Genomic DNA, 21,775 nt, shown 5'->3' with positions numbered 1-21,775 from the left:
AGCAGAATATAAATCTATTAAAATGAGCTCCACATTTACCAACTGTGATGAACACATTAATGCATTCATATTTATAATCTAGCAATATAATATAAATGATTCTGAAATGGGCCATGATGCAGAATAGGTACTTTACAGTTTTTCTCGATTGCTAACACACTAACATTATACATAAAGCACAATTATTTTAACTGACACTCAAAGAGCAAAACATCGGCTCAAATCTCCAAAACACATTTTCAGCTTTACACACAATTTGCAAATGAACATGGCACTTTTTGCAAACCACTGAACACGTTTCTGCACGTAAGACATAAAGTCACGTGCTAGCACATACATAACACTGATATTCAAAATGCCTCACACATGGACCAATGATCAAGAAAGACGTTCCGCCTTACCAACCACCTGATAACATAATTGTTGGCTCATCAATCAGGATGTTAGCACTATAAAAAGACCACAGGTGAGTACTTTCTTACAGCAACAATGGAAGCCAACATGGAAGCAAGAGGAAGAGCAAGAGGAAGAGGAAGAGGAAGAGCTGGGCTGAGAGCGAGAGGAGGAGGAAGAAATGAAATGTTATTAACCATGGTTTGATGATGAGATTTACTGTTGCCTCTGTAATCCGGACACTTAGACTTGAAATCAGGTTAGTTACCAGTTTGTAGCTCTGCATAATTCATGATATATCAGTGCTTATATCTGTTGTGTGAAACGTATTTACTTCATTACTGTAATTTAATTGTTGGCATGTTGCATACTATAGCTGTACACAAATCCTGCACAATGTACTGTGGTAAACTTTCTTTTATGCAACACAGACTGACCGAACACTATATCTTTGTTGTTTATCTGAAGGACGGAGAAACAAAGAGGTGCAGGTGGAACGCTAAGGATTTCCAATGGGGCACAGGAAGCAGCAGTTACAAACTTGGTTTTGGCAAACAATGCATCACACTTAAAGAGATCCGAGGCAGAGTAACTATGTGCTGAGATGCATGTTGCACAATGTTATTTTTGAATAAAATGTGATTTTTTTCAACAACTCATTTGTATTTCTTCATTTACGGTATTTCTGTATACTCCAGCAATCTTTCTCTGCAGAACCCTCTATGTACAGAGCATAGACCATAACAGATGAAAGTGCTTTAGATGATGCTGAGTGGTCAAACCATCTAGTATTATGAATGAAGTGTGTTCTATGTGGTGCAAAAGTTTGCATTTGGTAAGTGTTTATGTAGTTTTGAGCGCAGTTCTTCACTTAGCAGGAGAAATTAGGTGTTTTGCATTTTGGGTGTGTGGTTTTGTGAATTGTGTTTAGTGTTCTGAGAAACTGAGCAATTAAAAAAAAAAGTGTGTTAGCAATCGAGAAGAACTGTAAGTGTTGGTACTTTCAGGTATATTTTGATGTTACTACTTTTATACTTTAACTTGAGTCTGATTTTGAATACAGGACTTTATCGGTAATTGTACAATGAGGGCTTGCTACCTTTTCTAGTACTTAAATTACCTTTGATTATGTAACCCACTGCATGTTGTGCCAGAAAAACATCTATTTAATTCACCATCGCCCATATCTATTTCAAGGTAAATGTGTGGTAGAATCCGGTTATCAAGTGTAAACTAGTGTGAGAGAAAATTGTAATTTCTGGATATCCAACACTGCTAATGACAAATGCCTGATGGTTGTGAATGGTGCAAGAAATAATGTAAATGTGATATATCCCATTCCCAATGCTATAAAATATGACCTTTCTTGTGAGGCAGGATTCAAATCAGATGCAAGTGGAGGAGAGAGGCAGAGCAGAGAGCGAAGTGTTTAGCGAGGAGATGAGCTTTCCCTCCGTGCTGTGAGTGACGCTGCGGTCCTGGCCGAGGTGGAAAGGTCACCCCATCATTTGGGAGCCTGGAGGGAGAGGAGTCAAACCATACAAAGCCACCACCAGTCCGCCGCGGGCACTCAGACTGAGGGAACGCACACATGAATTACACACACACATTACACACCACATCCCCACTCATTATGAATGATACCTGGATATATTAGCCAGCCCTTCAGCAGGTCGGCCAAAGAGCAAGTCTGCAATTTCTCACTTCTCTTCATCCTGCAGATTGGAGCACAAAGAGTTAAACAACACTTTCCCTGGAGCTCTGCTGCTCAGTGAAGGGAAGAGAAGACAACGTGTAAACAGAGACTAAAGACCAAGTCATGTTCAAGGGTGACACAATGCACCTCCCCTGAACATCTTCACTAAATGTGTTTACTCTATCCTACTCTTGGCTAAGGCTGATAGCATGTCTGTGTAATCAGCTAATGAATATTTCATAATCACGCATGTATAGCATGCGGCTGTAACCAGCTCATTGGACTGCAAAGCACATGCATTACAGTTGGTTTGACCGCACAAGTGACATATGATGCAAAACGGTTACAACGTGTCGTAATAGCTTTAGTATTGGAACTAACATGGGCCCCTGAGCGTGACGCAATACTAGACTGACTCACCTTTGTGTCAGTGAGCTGTGGTCGGGAAAGTCAGAGTTATTATGTCCTGTAAAAAAAATGCAACGCTGTCATATGCCTTAGTAAACAGGGAAGGCTTGAAAGCACCATTGCTGCTGTAGTGAGGAGGAACACGTGGCCTCGGGGTATTTTGTGTTTGTGTGCATGAGTTGTTTTCCTCTGGAGTCGTGTCCTTCGCTGTGTTCTGCATTCACCTGGATATTCTCTGCATTATATAGCGCGTCAGCAAGAAATCACAGAGGCAAAGAAGGCTTAAAGCAAATGCATATTAATTTTCTCCCCACATATATACAAACTACTCCTCCCCAGACGCGCACAGATTACAGATTGAGCTACTCTCCAGTCCATCTCACACACACACACACACACACACACACACACACACACACACACACACACACACACACACACACACACACACACACACACACACACACACACACACACACACACACACACACACACACACACACACACACACACACACACACACACACACACACACACACACACACACACACACACACATTCCAAAGACAACCCATGGGCAATTCCCCCCCAAACTCAGCCTTTTTCCATTCCCATTTTCCTTTAAATGCCCAGATGCACCATCTCCCTTTCACTCAGCATCTTCAATTTTTGACTTCCTCTGCCCTGCCTTCTTTGTCATGAAACACCCCCCCTCTCCATCTCCAAACCACCTCAGTGGGTGCCAAGCAGTCACAGCAGTGGCTTGATCCTGGCACTTATGAAAGGAGCTCTTTGATAAGCCTCGGCCAGGAGCAACACAAGGGAAGCAATCAGAGACACAAACCCAACTAGAGATGAGGCGCCTACTGTGTTTGCTTGTGCGTTTTGAGATGTTGTTTTGTTTCTTTGACCTGTTCAACTTTTCTCTTGAAAAAAAAATACAAATCCTTGAAAGTCTCTCTTTTTTTTTTTTTTTTACTCTTCCATGTTTTGTGGTTTTCCCTTGTGCACATCTGAAACACTTGAAAACACATTTGTTCTGTCTCCCCCTCTTTGTAACCAGGGAGAACAACAAAGTGATTAAAAGCTTTTGAGGTATTTGGATGTGGCTGACACAGTGCTACAGAAGTTGTGGTTTCCTGTTCTTACATCCGCTCACTTATTGTATTTCAGAGACGTTCTTTTTTTTCACAGTTCGATCAGCTGTGCTGTAGGAAGCTGATTGGAATCTGAGCTCCTCTTTTAATACAAATGAAAACACAGTAGTCGAAATAAATTATCTTGCGTATAATATCTTCATGATTCTGGCGAAAACATGTCGGTGTTTGGTGTTATCGTTAAAGTGTTAGAAAGAAGCAAATATTATTGGTGGAGTCTATTTTAGGCAGCGGGCCTGCGGTAAATCAAAACATGGTAAGAGAGTTAAACTTCGAATTTAGAAATTTGGTTCAGTTCAGTTTCTCTTTATAGTATCACTAGGGGGACACTCAACTTGCAGCAAATCTCAATTAAACAACAACACAAAACCAAAAAATTCAACAAAAAATATAAAGCTTTAAAGAGGGGTAATAATATATGTTAATAGTTCAGATTTAAAGTGTGGAATGAACATCCAACATTTAACGCCTTTTAACTCATTGTTTTGATTTTACTAAACTGTATTCATCGGCTAGCTGGTGAATCTAATGGTGCAAAGGAGTGTAAAATGTCTTAAATTGATCAGGTGGCCAGAAATTCGGAGGACTCCAAATAAATGCAAATTTGTATCTGCAAATCAATTTTGTAACACAACCTCTGGCCAAAAACAAATTGGTTTAAAGCATTGAAATAGGAGTACCAAACAAAAAGTTACCTCCAAACAAGGACAGAATATTCATGTATTTCAAATGTCCCTTCTATTTCTTTCTCTTTCTGTCCCTGTGTACATGCGTGCGTCACATTATCACCCCAGTTCCACTCCCCATTACTGTAAGCGGTGCCACAACCAACCAGTGCAAAAAATAAGGTTGAGATCGTGTATCTGGCTTCCCATCTGCCAACAATGCCAAACGTGTGTTCCCAGGAATGCATCACGCTTCAGGTGTCACGACTGAGAATCAAACCCCTGCGGTGGCCAGGGACTTTAACTTCATGCCAGTGATGGGCCACCCTCACTTGAGAAGAAATCTGACATTCATAGGACAAAAAAAAGCAACTTATATATTGAAAATCTGTCTCTACCACATACAGTATTTCTGAGTTTCACAACATGTCACTACCATTGAAACACCAAAACTGTCACCGACACCTAAACTGTCACTGGCTCTCGTCGATTCGCTCCCTATATGCTCCAACAAATCAAGCAAAACAAACCAGCTCCACTGATATGAAGCTCAGCTGTCATGGCAGTTAACTCCCTCTCCATGTTGCACCTCTTGCTCCCCCTTCTGCCTCTCTATTGCTCATCTCCCCATCTTTCTCATCTCTCTTTCATCGCTTCCACTCTCTGTTTGTCCTCTCTGGTGTGCATTGATCTCTGTAGTTCAGAGATTTAGAGATTTGGGGCACAGTGATCTCCCTGGCAGTTACAGCAGACAGGTGTGAAGAACAAACAATGGCCTCCTAAACAAACCCCAAAACCAATTTAGGGTTTGTGTGCTTCCTTATATAGGCAAACTCCATGGCTGTTATGAGGAATATAACAAAACAGGCAAATATGCATTGCAGGCACACCTGTCGTGCCACTTGTTTTTTGGGTATTTCTCACAGACTCTGCTCAGTGATAAATTAGACAACCAACTGGTGGTGCCATAAGTTTGCAACTGAAGTTTAATGATGATATAGCGAGAGAAATGCAGCAAAAATAACTGGTGATATGTCAAGTGTAGCGGTGACAAATAGTCCGGCATCCTGCTCATTGATCCATCTCAATCCGTCACAGGAGCTCGGCCCAGCTCAGGCACAAACTGTCCTATCTGAGCCAGGAATTGGCAACCATGTGAAAGCCAAGAATCTGAGTTTTATTCCAACTAATAACTACGCCACCTGATTTCAATAATTTGCAGAAATGTAAATAAAGAAGTGAAAGTGGAGGATGAAAAACCTGAGGACTCTCAAAGGCCAATTTATCCAGAATTGTGTTCACATAACGTAAAATAAAAACTTCACTTTCAAAGCATTCACTTTCAAAATATCAAATTATCAAATGAATACAGGCACAGATACTTTTTTTTTTTTCAGGCACTACATATTGAAATGGATAATTTACATGAATGTGACCCTGAGCAGCACATCATTGGATTGTGTGCTGAGCTACCAGCTGTATTGGCTTCAGTTTAGGTCTCAAAGCCAGCGATATCAGTGCAAATACGCCTCTGCTGTCTTTACCATTGACTCTGAGAAGCTGACATGAAGACGTTTTTCCCAATCAACAGTTCATATTGACAATGATATACCATATTTTCTCCATCCAACTTGATTTATTCTTCCATTTTGAGCTCAGACTTGTATTAAGAGCAAAAAACACTGAAGACCAACCTCTCCGCAACACAACGCCTCACATGACGACTATGTTCGTTCGCCAAAGAGCCTTTGTCATTTGCTTTCTTACTTTACCATCACTCGAAGCGATGAAAATGTCAAATAAATGACATCACTGCTCAATATAGATTTTTTTTTTCTCCCAACCAGGACTCTTGATTTGATAAAAAAAACATGAAATCAATACCTAAAAAAAGACACCAATAAGGAATGGTGTCAGTGCTTTCAGGTGGAGAAACGGGGTTATTGACATGGGGAGAAAGGCAAAGAGGGGAATGAAATAACAGCAGAAGGGTGTCAATGTCTGTGGCTCTCAGCAGAAAGATAGATTGGTTCCTTTACCCTTAAAAAGTGGCCCCATGTGATGTGCCATTAAGATCATTTTGAAAGGTTGTAGGCTCCTCTCCTACATATGTGACTGCAATGTTAAATTGATATTATGAAGTTCAAGTTGTTGGCTCAATAATTCCTTCTTGGCATTCATTTCATAATTAGCAAAAAAAATTATCTAAGAAGCTGCTAGCATTTCCTGGCATAGCCAATTTAAGTGTTGTCTTCTGCATATATGCACAAATCTCTAGAAACCACCTCCAGGAAAAGAAAAAAAAGATTGTCTTTCCACAGCTCCATCTTTATTTTTAGAGTCTGGATGCTGATGAGAGAGAGGAGAAAACAAAGGGAGTGAGAAACAGCATCAAAAGTGGGGAGAAGGAGGAGAGAGCAAGGGGAGAAGAACAAGGAGCAATGAAAGAGGGGGATCAAGATGGTCCGGGGGGGTGCTGTTAGTTCCTTGGTGGTTTCAGGAGAGTAGTAGAAAGAAATGCAATTTGATGAGAGTCCTTCCTCTGAGAGAGTCGGGGAGAGGGACAGAGAGAGAGAGAGAGAGAGAGAGAGAGAGAGAGAGAGAGAGAGAGAGAGAGAGAGAGAGAGAGAAGGGGATGTAACCACACCAACCTTCCACTCGATGGGGGAGCAAGGGGGAGAAGGGGGGGGCTCCACTGCTACTGCCGTATAAAAAGCCAAGCCTGAGAATCCGGCACCACAAACTCACCACACATACACACTCACATACACACACACACACTCACACACACACACACACACTCACACAGATCCAGTGGCTGCTCTGTATCTCTGACACTCACCCACTCTCATCGTTTTCTCTCTCTCTCTCTCTCTCTCTCTCTCTCTCTCTCTGTCCCTCCCTCCCTCCCTCTGTCTCTCACTCCATTCCTCTGGGATCTGCATCCTTCTTGCTTCTTCTCGGATTGTGTTTGTAAGTGCGGGATGAATGTCTCCTCGTGTATGCTTGGGTATCCCTGGGTCTTTTTTTGCATGTGTGAGTGACTGCTTGCCAACTTTGGAGTGACTGGGCAGAGCAGTGAGAAGTGTATGTGGGTCTCTGTCTCACCCTCACACACTCTCCGGTCCTCTCGCAACTCTTCTCGGGATCTCCGGATCCCTTCCGACGCTGGCAGGCTCCCCACACAAAGCAGTCACCATTTCTGCCCCCGGGAGACCCACGCTGGCAGCGCAGCCCCTTCCCCGACTCAGCATCGGGAGGAAGACCCTGGTGGCGGCTGCTGTAGGGGTTATGCTGGTCCTGGTGCTGGTGGTCCTCATCCCCGTGCTCGTCAGCTCTGTGGGTACAGATGCCAGCCACTATGAGATGCTGGGCACCTGTCGTATGGTGTGCGACCCCTACCTGAACAAGGGGACGCCGGCAAGCAGCACCACCTCCACCGGGCTCCAGGCTGAGGCGGAGGCGCTGAGTGACAACAGCAACGTGCTTCCACCCTCCACTTTACTGCAGGGCCCACAGGGGAAGCCTGGCAGGCCGGGCAAGCCAGGACCACCCGGGCCACTGGGAGAACCGGGGCCCCCCGGACCTGCGGGGCCTCCTGGTGACAGAGGGGATCAGGGAAGGACTGGGATTTTGGGTCTGGGAGGGAACGGAGCTATCAGCACGGCCACCTACAGCACGGTGCCTCGGGTTGCCTTCTATGCGGGGCTAAAGAACCCCCACGAAGGCTACGAGATCCTCAAGTTTGACGATGTGGTCACCAACCTGGGCAACAACTATGATGGCATTTCTGGCAAATTCATCTGCAGCATACCGGGCACATACTTCTTTATCTACCATGTGCTGATGAGAGGAGGGGATGGCACCAGCATGTGGGCAGACCTCTGCAAGAATGGCCAGGTGAGTGCTTTGAAAAACTTTTCCTGAGTTTCCTTTCCTCAGTGTAAGAAAAGCCACGTTCTGCCCTAATTCTCATTTTCCTCCTCTCCATTGCTTAAAAACCAACATAGTAAGAAAGTCATTTCTCAAAAAGCCAGTGTATAAAAAGTGACATAGTAAGGCAAGGGTGCGCATCTGTCGTGCGCCTCCAAAGCCCAGAGCGCACAGCTGTGGCACCCCGCGCGCCTGGAGATAAAGATGTGTTGACTGGTTGCAGCCGCGTCCCCTCTACGCGTGATGCGTCCTGACATTGCCGCGTCCCGCGAGCCGAAGAACGGTCACAGTTTGGGCTGAACATGGAGCGCGAGCCGATTTGTGTGCCTTTACACTATAGCATTACGAAATTGTAGCCATTACGCTTAATTTACGGTGTATTTAACTGCAGTTGTCGCCGGAGTGACGGTATTCACGGAGTTTTAGAGTGAGGATGAAAAATAATCGGCTGGAGTTGTTAACGCGGTCGCCTCCGTTTAATTTATGTTATCACGAGTCTACTTGTTTTGTGTATTGTACTCCTGCTAATACTATAATTATAGTTATTATTAAAGTTGAGCATGTATTTGTATCATTATAAATAGATGTTTAATTGTATAAAAGACTAGGCCTATGTGTGTACAAAAAAAATATATATCTTCCGTTTTTTTTTTACAACAATCATCTCCGATAACTTTTAGACCAGGTGTTTGGTTGCTTGTCTGCACTAAGTTGAGGGAGAAATTGCATTTTTGCTCCGAATGTTTGGACCATACCTGTCTGTGAAGGACTCCGGGTTGTGCTGTCTGTCCACCGCTGCCCACATCGGTCTTCGCAGTCGTGTTAAATACATTAGGACGTTGACATGATCTATCCTCGGCTTCTCTGATGCATCTTTTTAATAGGGCTCTAATTTTATTGTGCGCCCCGGAGGGTTTTCTCAGGTTGGTTAATGTGTGTAGTTCCGATCAGCCGTCACATCTCTTATCTTCAAAGTGGCTCCGAAATTTTTGCCTGTAAAAACAAAATAAAAAAAAAGATATGGATGTTACGCTGCAGATAATGTTTGATTTGTTTGCTAAAACTGTGGCTCTATCATATTGCTTAGTTGGTTGCCAGTATTATGACTGACGTGAAAAACGATAAAGATAAATAAAAATAAGTAATAGGTCGTTGAAAAAGGCTTTATGATGCATTCAAATGTTCACATTTGCAAAACTAATATCAGTGACAATGGAACATTGCAAAACTTTACCAATACTTAAAGTCTGTCTTTATCATAAGGAATCCTGAGAAAGGAGATATTTATGTGTAGCCTGCTTTGTATTTCACACTTCTTTATTTTAACTGCATGCAAAGTATACTTTAAGATATATTTGTCCTCAAAGTCAATTGTATAGCAACATGGTATTGAAATTGTATTGACATTTTTCTAACTGTACATACGTGAGAAAACACTTACCACAGTTCAAAGGAAATTAATAATTTGTAGTCCATTTCATGAACATTTGAGGTTTCTTCTTCGCCCTGCATTGAGAAGAGGTGATAAAGTCCAAATATACCATATCTCATCCTCCTACTGTCACTTCACATCATGTCCCAGCAGCCTCTCTGCCATGGTTCAACTCTGCTGCTATGAAACAATTAGAATTTCATATGGTTTTAATGTTTTGCCAAATTGAATATATAAGAAAATCATGTAGATTAATAAGCACAAAGTTAATTAAAGCAGAAGGCAGTCAGGGCCTCACATTTTAAGAACTGTGCAGTAAAAGTATATATGTGCAGCATGGAGATAAAATAACAGCTGGACTCTGTATGCTGAACCTGCAGTCTCACTGAGGCTGCCAGAGGTTAATTTCTTTATCCTCGCCAAGTTCACACCCAGCACGAAAAAGAGAGTTACAGCAATCTCCTTCTATATTTAATGTCTCACTCAACAGTAATGTTTATGGGTGGGCGTAAAAACATTGATATATAATAGGGGAAGAAGAACATATGTTCCTATAAAACGCCTTCTGTTCCCGCTTCATTGTGCTCCCAAGAGGAGGTTGCTGGGGTACTTAAGTTAGACGCACGCAGTGTTCTTCTCCAGAGACCCGCGTAATGTTTATAAAGTGGTAACTGAGTCCCTGTCTTCCTCCTTTGTCCTATGCAGAGTTGGTATAAACACACCGTCTTCTTGTTGTGGTGTTTATTAGGGTTGTGTGTTTGGCTGATGTCGAAGGCCCCGGAGCCTTCATCTGTGTAAATGCTTATAAATGTTGGGCCAACTTATGCTTCATCATTGATGAAGTGCTGAGAGTCAAACTGAAGTCACACTGGTACTTTCCTCAGCTCATTAAGGCTGCAAAAAGCTACACTGTGAGTTGGGACAAGGGAGGTCAGGGAATTGCAGATAATACTAGTATTTTATCATCTTTTGGCTTTAGTGAGCAGCGTGTTTCCAAGCCCTGCAGTGCTGTTTCACTCCAGCATGTGCTCCTCCCACTCCAGGGGTTCTTACAAGCTTTGTCTACCATCGGCATCCTCGGGTTACTTTATTTATTTCACTCTTATTCCGGTTCCAGAGTTCAACACAAGAATCCCAACACAAGTCATTGCAACTTTTGACACTTTTCAAGTTAAACCAAAAAGTTAGCTTCCTGAAACAAATAAGAAATCTATTTCCAGCACAGCACACTTTATCCGCTTTCCAAGCCCCACACACTCTTTTGGCTTCTTTTCTCGCTTGTTCTCTTACACGCCTGCCAACTATCCCAACCATTTCTAAACTCTCTCCAGTAAATCAATGCTATAACCTGCCTTGGACACATCCTAAGAGACACAGCAGAGACAATGAAGACAAATGCAGTGGATGCAGTGTGAAAGAAAGGAGGACAGAGAAGACATAGTTATGGTGCTATTGTGTCACAGAGTCTATTTAATTGTAATTAAAAAGCTTGAACCAGATCCAGAATGTGTTTGCGCTTCTCCTCTCCATTCCCTTCTTAATATTGTTATTAATCCGCAAAACCGTTTCAGAGTTAATTAAAAGCAATGACTTCAGCGTCAGTCTCTCAAGAGGACCATAGTGAATAATCACTCTGTCTCCTCCTTTAATAAGCTTCAACGTCCTTCGTGCACATGGCTCTTCCTCAGCAATTACCGCTGCAGTCTCCTCCTCACATACACACACATTGAGACATGCGCACGCTTGTAACCCCCCCACCCCCTTTTCCGCCCCGCCCTCCTAACCCACTGCCTCAACCCACCCCGACTGTGCACTGCCCTCCATCTCTCCTCTATGTCAGGTTTACAGGAGCTCACTTTTCCGAAGGAGCAGAAAGTTTTAGTCCTGAAAGGAGAACTTTTCTTTTAAAGCAGGATTCATATTGTGGTATTGCAGAATTGATTTGCTTACACACAATGCCATCAATATTCTTCATTTTCTCTCAAGTGATGCATTGCACTGTAACAGAATAAGTTTGTGTGCCATCAATTTCTTGGATAGTGTGGAGAGAGGTTCCTTTTACCTTTTAAGTTTTGCTTGACTTCAGTCACGTGTCATTTTCCTCTAACACCATTCCCCACAGTCCGTCATAGGCACCTCTTAAGGTCAGGTATGCATAAACATAAGACTGTTTACTCTTTTGCTGTGTATTCAGGTGAAAGCCACGCATTGTGTTTAGCATGTGGTTTCAATCCCGACATTAAACATAGGAGCTGAGCCGTCAGCAAGCAGGTCTGCTCTGTTTGATCAGGTTATACGCTCAAAGGAAAGGTGTAAATAACCAAGTCAGATTTCACGAGGGGCTCGGGTCATTATTGGTTTTTATTTTCAGTGAGAGAATTTAGGAAAAATGTGATTGCAAGCATTAAACACACAGGCATCTAAACACACATACAGCAATACTTAGACTTGATTGATTTTAACATTCTGGTATGGTTCAGACCTGCTATTCTTCATCGTGGTCTGACTCCAGTACTGAGAGGCCTCTGTGTGTCTGCCCGCTGTAACAGAGAGACTCTGTCTGAAATAGACAGACAGGGTTTGAGAGTCCCTCAGCCTCTTTGCCTGCGGTATTGATCCCCTTATGTGTATGTGTGCCTTCGTGTGCCTGCATGTAAGCGTCACTTTCCTTCTTCTGACAGACCCATTTCTTTCTGTGTGATGTATACCGTGGCATATCTTTTATAATCAGCCAGAGAGGTAGTGGAGGCGGACCTTTGGCCTTGATCTGCTGTGTAATTGGACATTGGATTTGACACTCTGCCGAGTGGAACATTAGAGCTGGTCTAATTAGGTGCGAGGGCTATCAAATGAAGATTGGCTCATGTTGTTAGGAAATACCACACAGATTGGAAATGTCAAGATGACATCGGGCTGTCATCCGCAAGCAACGGGAAGGAAATCTATCATTTATTGGTGAAGTTTCAAAATTTGCTCGAAAACTGCCCACCACTTGTCTGTAATAACTATATTACTTGAAACCATTTTGACACTAAGATGGCCATATATAAAGTAATTATTGCTCACAATCCACACACTGGCATCTCCGATTAGGAAGCTCATGAAATACTGCGACTGAAAACATACAGTCTAAAATAGTCTATGGATCGTCTCCTGTGGCTGGCTGACTCAAGGATGCTATAGTGTTGACTCACAAGACTTCTCCATTATAATGAGGGCCATATGGGAGATAGACAAGTGCTCCTGGCCCTCTTATGCAAACATCCCTCTCTCCATCGCTCCCTACGCCCCTGACATTTAGCCGTCCCCCGAATTCAGTCTTCTTCACTGATACCCACAATTATCCTCTCCCTCTTCACGGGAAAGCAGCAAGTCAATGGCTTTACATGACTCACACTTTCCTTCATAAATCAATGTGTTTAACACCTCCTGCCCCCCCCTCATGAAATTAATATGGGCAGAAGACATCAACGCAGTAAGAGAAGATGAATCGGCTACTGTATGGAGTAGCATGTCAAGGAAAAGCCTACAGTTTGCCTTTGATCCAACACTTGTACAGAAACCTAATTTTAAAGGAGTCTTTTTTTCATTTAAGAAAAAAGGGGGAACATCTCAGTGCCCCAGGGTAACTAGGAAGCACACGGAAGAAACAGGCTTAGTGTGAACAAAGGTTGAAATATTTGCAGAAAAAGTCCTTTCAGACAATGCTGGGAGCCGTGATTGTGGTCTCCGTGTTGTGGCTGGAGGCAGACAGCACAGTAATTAACTGAGCGTGATGAGTCAGGCAAGAAAGAAAAGAGCTGCTGGATCGAAGGTCAAAGTTCATGCCTCTTTTTCCCACCACTGCTTCCTCCGACAAGCACCTTTCAGTGGCTCTCAATAAAAAGCTGTGTGGAATGCTTCCCCTTTGACGCCACTCCTACAATACTGTTATTCTGGCTTAGAATACTTCTACAGCATTTGGATCACGTATGATTAATACATGTGATAAACTAATGAACTAATGTCTGGCACCAGACTCACCTTTAGCATTAGTGTAAGCAATTTTATAATCAGCGAGAGATTTGTGCTGCAAAGTCATTCTGTTTCAAAGGAGGCTGAGCAGGTACAAAGAGAACAGCTGGTGAAATTAATTCAGGAAGCTTTTTCCAACTCTCGTCTGACAGATGGCAAATCTCCTGTTACCATTTCATTCCTCTTATCATGTTTTCACTTAGGTTCCTCCGACAAATAAACCTGTAACACATGGAAGACGAGTCACTTTCCGACACTACAATTCACTTGCAACCGATTGTAATTTCCTGTACTCATTATTTCTGTTAAATTGCATCTTATGGATGTGGATGTATGTGTGCGTGTGTGTCTATCCTTCACCCTGTGTGTGTTTGTAAGTGAGGAGCAGTGAAATGTTGGACCAGGCTCAATAGCGGTGGCACGCTATCTAAGCTGCTATTACGCATGCAGTTCACAGCTGGAATGTTCAAACACAATTAGACGACAGTAAACTTTGATTTAAAGGCGACCAATAGACTCATTGATGCAAAATGGAGGCTCAACATCAAGTCAACAAATCCCTGTCAGAGACGCCTCGAGACATGTCCTTGTCACCGTGACAAAGCCTCTTGTAAGATGTCCCAGTGGGACGTTACAGGCTTCTCTTGCACCAGACACAACAGATGAAACCTCAAATTGTCATGACTTTTGTAAACACAGTTCTATTAAGGGTTTAGAATAGAATAAAAATAATGTCTTTTTAATAGAGGTTGATTGCAGAAGTGACAGTCAGTGTTCCTCACATAATAATTATGCAATGTTCATATTTACAGTTATACAGTGTATGTTAAGAGAATCCACACTTCACTTTTCCCAGCTCGCATTATCTATTAAGCCCAAGTGCAGCCTTGAGTTTTCTGTGTCTCCACTCAGAATATTATTCAATCAAAGCCATCACGTTGACGATATGACGGATGCAAAGACGCACGAGCAGCCACAAGGAAGACAACATTGCCTGACACCTCATTTACAATTGCCAGAGCGGGCGCTTACAGCCTCATCCTTTGTTTATCTTGTCAAAGTTCCTCTACATATTCCGCGTCAAGGTCACGCACTGCCAGTTGGCTGTTAGTCCTGCTCACCTCTCGCTATACGTCTGCCATACACTGCATTTAAACCTCATATCCCTAACAAGTGCCTTGTGTGCACTTGAGAAAACCAGAGAGAAAAATAGCTCACTGATCATTATTTCCAAAATAGTGAGGCTTTATTCATGCACGCTTGTCCTTGAAAGCAAAGGAAGGAGGCCTAAACAACAGCAGTGAGTCTCAGAAGGGGATAAAAACCATTAGAGCAAAGAAACAAAACAAAAATATCATTGAGGAAGAACAGGAAGGACTTCAGAGAAGCTTTCTCTCACCAGGTCTAAGCTCATACTGTCTCTGCTAAAAGAATGATATTTATATTGTCTTTCACCATCCCAAAAAAACACATAAATCATGCACGTGATGACGGCTTACATTTAACTCCTTAAAGAGCAAATGAAGGGAGTAATTTAAAGACATTACACATCTGTGACATTGCCAGAGGTCCCAAGGTTCAGATTGAACACCTCCAAAGCAAATATTTTGATAAAGTTTCATTAAAATCCCAACTGACAAATCCTCCTGAGCCACCATCAGCCGCCTCCTCACCAACCCTAGGCGGTAAACCTCTAATAGGATGGTGTTGACTTTTGCACGCTATTAATATGCTCCGGACGCCTGCATCTCAGAATCTGAACAGGAGGCTTTGTTTGCACATCGATATGAGCTGTGCTAGATTTAATCAGGAGGATAAACAATAAAAAGTACAATATTCCATATATTACTCCTGCATCTTAACAACTCTCCTCAGAATTTAATTATTCAGATTAGCCTTTACAGACACCCTTATCCTTCTCTCAACATAAGGAAGGTGATTCGAAGATACAGAGAACAGTCTTTTTCTCTCTTTGCTGGACCGAAATGCTGACGTAAATGAATCAACCGAAAAAAGATTTACTTCAAGTGTTGCGCCCACGCTTGATGCTCTTTTAATTTCAACTGGCTCACTTTAAAAGCCCTTTCCTTGTTCGTGTAACCTTCCATTACAAAAATATTTTTTTATTTCAAATCACTGGCAATAATTCTGTTGTGATGGCTGAAAAAGTGTCAACCTTGCTCGTCTCTGCTTCAACACACTGAGACGAAGGCAACGCAAAGGACAGATTCCCTTTGAAAATCATTCAGACCATTTCTGATTGGTTGCATGAGGAAAATAAATCCAGCAAAAATATTGATGTATGACTAAAAGCTTCACAATGATTTGAAAGCAAAGTAATCTGCAAGTAAATGAAAATGTTAGTATTTTATTGCGGTGACACTTTTGAATATATTTGCAGTCTATACTCCTACTGTATATCAAATGCTGAATCACAGACAATCAGCGTAAATAATGCTCATACATAGTTGTTATCATGCAGCAACAAAAAACACTGAGAGCTCTCAGGTGATTTTGTGGTGATAACAGCAGAAATGTTCCCACAGATTAAGTGTTGTGAAGAGATGTTCTGTGCAGATGTCCTGCGGCCTGCTGTGGGGGGGTTCAATGTCAGATATCACGTACCTTCACGCCTTAATGTTTTTTACAGCAGGGGTGCTGGTTAGACTGATTTACCTTATCGTAACTCTCACTGTTTATCGATGTTTTGATAAGGAGAAAAGTATTTAGGTTGCTTACATGCTTCGGTGGAGAAATGTCTTGTTTTTTATCACTGGCGTATAACTGGGGGAAAAAAGCACATTTCAGGAATACATTGCTGCTTCATATAGCCTACTGTTCCATTGAAACAAACTACTGAATATGAAGTTCATGTACAATTTACATTTTCTATTTTATTATTCAATCACAAATTCATAACATCTATTCTGATTGTTTTTACTTACTACTACTAAACAAGTGAAACATCTAATTTAAATATGTTATTTTAAGGAATTACTTTGGTACACTTCAGTGGACACCATGCACCAACGGTTAAAACATTAATTTAGAGAACTCAACATAGGTCTAAAACAGACGTAAATAAAACATTTACTGAAAGCAAATGGTATGAATATATAGGTAAGGAAATGTAATGACAATAAATATATGTTTATTCAGACGTATATTGAATTAAATTGAATCACTTTTATACTGTTGAAGCATGATGTCAGGTGGACAGTAGACCTTTGGCACATAACATCCCTTGACACTAACAGACATCTTTCAATTAACATAATCTGGATACAACTATTTTAACCATTTAAAATCCAAAAGTGTCTGGTTTCAAGAGAAAAACAGCATTCACCAGTTATTCCTAAAGTTCTTTGTGCATCTCCTTTTCCATGCGCCATTTCTGATTTATTGTGCAATACTTTAAAACACAAAGAGGTACAAAAATAATAATCAAAAATATTTTAGAAATAACTTTATTCTCGGATTTATGAGCGGATTTTTAAGATATGGTAAATCAACTTTAATGATTCCAAATGGCTTCCAAATATCTGTTCAATGATTTGGGTTAATAAGACACACCTCTGCAGACTTATGTTTCCAACACAGGTTGTTAAAAATCATTTGATGATGATGAGCATTAAGAGTAAGAACAATATTAAACAGAAAAGTCAATTTGAAGAACGTACTAACAGCTGGTAATTATGAAATATTTGTAAAACACTACAAGAACAAAAAGGGAACAAACCAAAATAAAAACAAACGCTTGATTATTTCAATATAGCAAAAAACACGACTTAAATATATTTAAAATCAGTAGAAGCTGCTCCTGTTAGTTTTGGCAATGTGGCAGGAGGTCTCTGTCTGTAGCTGGCCACTCCGAACATTTGTTAATATGCCTGTTGTGTCTACTCCTTAAATAAGCCAACTTTTTATTGGGCATCCTCTATTCCTCCTGTTTGGCCTGCTTGTCGAAACCCTCTTTAAAAGCCACTATTTAAAGCTGTGTGGACAAACAGCGAGCCAAGGTAAGGGCCAGGAGACCCGATAATGAGCCACAAGAAAAATACTTCAAATGCACGTAAACTATTGATTTTAATTCAACCTCAATGACCAGGCTAAGCGACTAATTGGCTAATTTAACCAATGGATACCTTTAAGGATGTACAGAACTTTATTTTTTATCTCAAGAGAAAAAATAATGATCTTTTTGGGTTGCAGTTATCCTTGTTAGTTACTGAGATACTGCGCTGAGTGTGCGCTTTGAGGAATGGCCCATTTTTGTTGTTTGAATTGTTAAACAATGCCTATTTGATTAAAGTAGCAACATTATATTTTCATTTTGCATCTATACTGGGTGGACAGTTGTAATAATTACTATTTTTGTAGTGAAGTTTAGTTGACCAAAGTTACCTGGCAGATAATGTAAATGAAGTTCTGCAGTTTTTGACCCTTAGACCCAAAGATCTGTGATGCTCTGCCAGGCCTGAACTCCAGCCAGATTATCTTTCTCCTTGTTTTGTGGCTTCTCGCTGTCAGTCTGTTCTTTGCCAATTGATACTCACGCAACTACTCTAGTTCTGCTGTGTAAAGATTGCTTATTCTCAACATTCTTTGTCATCCAAATACTAAACACTGAAAATATGTAACTCAGACAGACAGAGGCAACATCCAGTCTGAGACCTTCATTGTATGTCACTTATGTCCCCCCTAAACTTCTACTCATCCTCCCTTTTTGTATTTTGTGTAGCAAAGAGAACAATCAGTTAAATGTCTTAAAAATTGCAACTTGTGATACAGCATTTTCAAGCAAGCAAGTCATTCATTATAACATGTACAGTTAGTTTCTCTACATCATACAGAGCTATTGTTTCAGCGCCCACTTGGCATTGCATCTACACTTACCTCCCAAGAGAGATAGAGCATGTTTGTGGTGGCGCTCTTAATGAGTCAGGACAGGTTATTTAGAAACTGCTCCAAATGTTCTATAACCAGGCTGGCAGAATACACACACATAAACATACACACACACACACACACACACACACACACACACACACACACACACACACACACACACACACACACACACACACACACACACACACACACACACACACACACACACACACACACACACACACACACACACACACACACACACACACACACACACACACACACACACACACACACACACACACACACACGTATATATTACTTACACAGGGCCAAATATAGACACAACCTGTCTGTATTGTATGAAAAGGTATTCCAAAGACTATTGTCCCTCCTCACTATTTGTTATGGAATATGTCTGCTGGGGCATCCTTCATGTCACTTTTAGTATATATTTCTGTTATTTATACCACAGGTTGAAACCCACAGAGACAGCCATGTTGCGAAGTTTCTAAACTTTCTGTGGACTTTTTGTTCCGAGGTCGAGTGTCAGGTCTTTGGACCGCTGGGTTGATTGAACCCATAAATCTGCTTTGACAGAAACGCCTGGGGTTGGCCTGACCCTGTGGTTGCTCTACGTTTAATATCAATATGAAGAACTACTTGTGCCAAAAAACTTTATGACATTAAAATGTATTTTGTCAAGGTACATTTCACGTTCTTCCTCTGTGCAACACGTTACTCTCTGTTGGTGCAGCAGCATAGTGACTTTTCAATCTAGTGAGATCTTAAAAACAAATACATTTTCTTCTCTTTTCACTTCTATTTTACTGCAATTGCATTTTGAATAGTTGTTTGAAAGACCTTGGTTTCATTTGTTTCTTTCTAAATTAGCACAATATTGCATAACGCTTTCACCTTATTATTCAAATAAAGTCCAGCAACTTTCTAAAATATTATTTTATGATTGTGAAACCGGAATTTTTTTTTAATATGTTATGTTTTCTCATAAACTCCTGCACTTTCTTTAACAGCCAAACAAATGTAAAAAAACTAACACGTATATCAAAAGATTCCCAACCATTATGTGTTTCTTCTTGCAGATTTGTATCTTTGAAAAATCATGAGCATTTTTCTATTAATAAAATAACAAATGTAGGAGAGTGAGCAGCCTTAGTAACGAAATGTGATTCTCTGAATGTCTTTATTCTATAATGAAGACAATCTTTCTACCCGTGGAAGAACTTTAAAATGTCAACCTATTTGGGGAATTTCCCATATTAATTAAGTTACTGTCCTCATATGAACTGTAGCTAACAAGCCTACCATTCTCCAACATGTTCTCCTCTCCTTGCTGTTCCAGGTTCGTGCCAGTGCCATCGCCCAGGATGCAGACCAGAACTACGACTACGCCTCCAACAGCGTCATCCTCCATCTGGACGCAGGGGACGAGGTGTACATCAAACTGGACGGGGGCAAAGCCCACGGAGGGAACAACAACAAGTACAGCACCTTCAATGGCTTCATCCTGTACGCAGACTGAGAACACACAGACACAGAGACAGTCAGATAGGAAGAGATTGAGAGAAAGAGTTGGGTGGGTTTGGGTGTGTGTGTTAAAAGCTGGAATGCTTTATAGTTTTCCTAATTCTCTCCATCATCACGGACACCTCTGCTTTGTATCCATCAGCCGAGACATTCAGGCTCTGTAGCCGAGTCTGTCGCAAAGCCTCCGAGGACACGCTGAGAGGGGCCGGGCGGAGGATTTAGGAGGTGGGGCCGTTTTTATCTGTTCGCCACAATGCCTACGTGTCAGGAGCTCCTCGCTTTCAGTGTCTGTCCTCTTCAACCCTGCTCCATTGCACAGAAATATCAACAAAAATGAAAAACCCTGCAAAAAGCGGATGACCTCACCTCTTCTCTCCACAGTGGCAACGGGCAGCTGTACTGTCGGTGGACTCAATTGACTCAAGTGTAGTGTTGTTCCGTGCGATTTTCCTTAAGAGTGTGTTTTTATTTTGTAGACATGCATAATATTCTACACAGATGAGATTAAAAAAAAAGAGAATATATTTGTCCCTTGTGAACATATCCCATTTGACTGAGAGAACAGATTTGTCAGATGTTATTTGTGATGCAGCTCAGGCATCTAACAGCTGGAAAAAGAAATCTTTAAGACGGTGTAAGACTGAGTGTTTCATGACAGTGGGTGTTTTTCTTCATCGCTGGGTACAGCAAAGTAACTATATATTGTTCATGTGGAGAATAAGAATTCATTCTGCACTATTCCTTATAATGTATCTAAAAAAAGGAAACATCTCATTTAGAAAATATCCTTACCACGAACCACCTCACACTGTTTGCACATACACAATATCCTGCTGCTGTACGGATTAAAAGTAGAGTTCAAATCGTCTTCTTTCTATGTTTAGTTTTATGTAGATGCTCTGTTCGGCGACACCACCGGGCATGTGATGAAGCAAAAATCTCCAGATGCAGAGGTAACCTTTTTGAAGAGTTTTTTTCTTCTTCTTTGCTGTGCTGACCTCCGAGGCCCTCTTTTGTAGCGGAGGGAGAGTAAGTCACAAAGACGGAGAGAAGGATGGGGGAGGTGGAGGGGGCGTTCAGCCACAGTAACAGTGAGTGGGCAATCTTTCTGTTTCAGTGTCTCTGAGCCTCACTGGATGTCACCCATTCATTAGCTGCATACTCACTGACACACAGGCATTATGGTAATATTTACTCAACATGGCTGCCTGACAGCTTGCTTGAGAATGAAATTGATTGGGTGAGTGACTTGTTCAATCATGACTGCACGTATGTGTGAGTGTGTATGTGTCTCTGCATACCGGTGAGGGTCTGCATTTTAGCATGTGCCATAGCTACATTGTTCCTTTTTCAGAGTTATTCTGTGCTACAGCCAATGACAGATATTTTCCTCAGCAGCCAATGAGATTGTGCTCTGTAGGGTGGAGAGCCTCTATAGATATAACGAGAAGAACAAACAGCTTGTAAATGAAATATATGATATGTTTGTCTATCTTATCTTTTGGAATTGTTGAATACATTTAAATAATAAATGGGATTTTTTGAGTGGCTTGTCTCATGAGAATTATTGTATCCCAAAAAACGCTAATTAGGGAAAATGATCTGTACAAGGATCTCATTTGCTTTCTGAGACTTCATG

General features: G+C 41.5%; 2 protein-coding genes across 4 annotated transcripts in view; one reads left to right on the top strand and one right to left on the bottom strand.

The window, feature by feature from the left end:
- LOC307015161 (uncharacterized protein) overlaps positions 1-20,012 on the bottom strand; it is a 77,269-nt gene extending 57,257 nt beyond the window's left edge. For all 3 annotated transcript variants that reach the window (XM_079643601.1, XM_079643602.1, XM_079643603.1), the window contains exons 1-4: positions 19,915-20,012; positions 9,694-9,864; positions 9,008-9,245; positions 2,038-2,108 (exon numbers count right to left, since the gene is read on the bottom strand). The gene's annotated coding sequence lies outside the window, so the exon portion shown is untranslated. The remainder of the gene's footprint in view (positions 1-2,037; positions 2,109-9,007; positions 9,246-9,693; positions 9,865-19,914) is intronic.
- c1ql1l2 (complement component 1, q subcomponent-like 1-like 2) lies at positions 7,049-21,684 on the top strand. The gene is made up of 2 exons (XM_079643599.1): positions 7,049-8,219; positions 19,952-21,684. The coding sequence occupies exons 1-2, from the start codon at positions 7,611-7,613 to the stop codon at positions 20,129-20,131; spliced, it is 789 nt and encodes a 262-aa protein (XP_079499725.1). The 5' UTR covers positions 7,049-7,610; the 3' UTR covers positions 20,132-21,684.
- The last annotated feature ends 91 nt before the right edge of the window (positions 21,685-21,775 follow it).

This window comes from Notothenia rossii, assembly GCF_949606895.1.
Source record: "Notothenia rossii genome assembly, chromosome: 8".
Lineage (NCBI taxonomy): Eukaryota > Metazoa > Chordata > Actinopteri > Perciformes > Nototheniidae > Notothenia > Notothenia rossii.
This window is presented reverse-complemented; position numbering and strand designations above follow the sequence as displayed.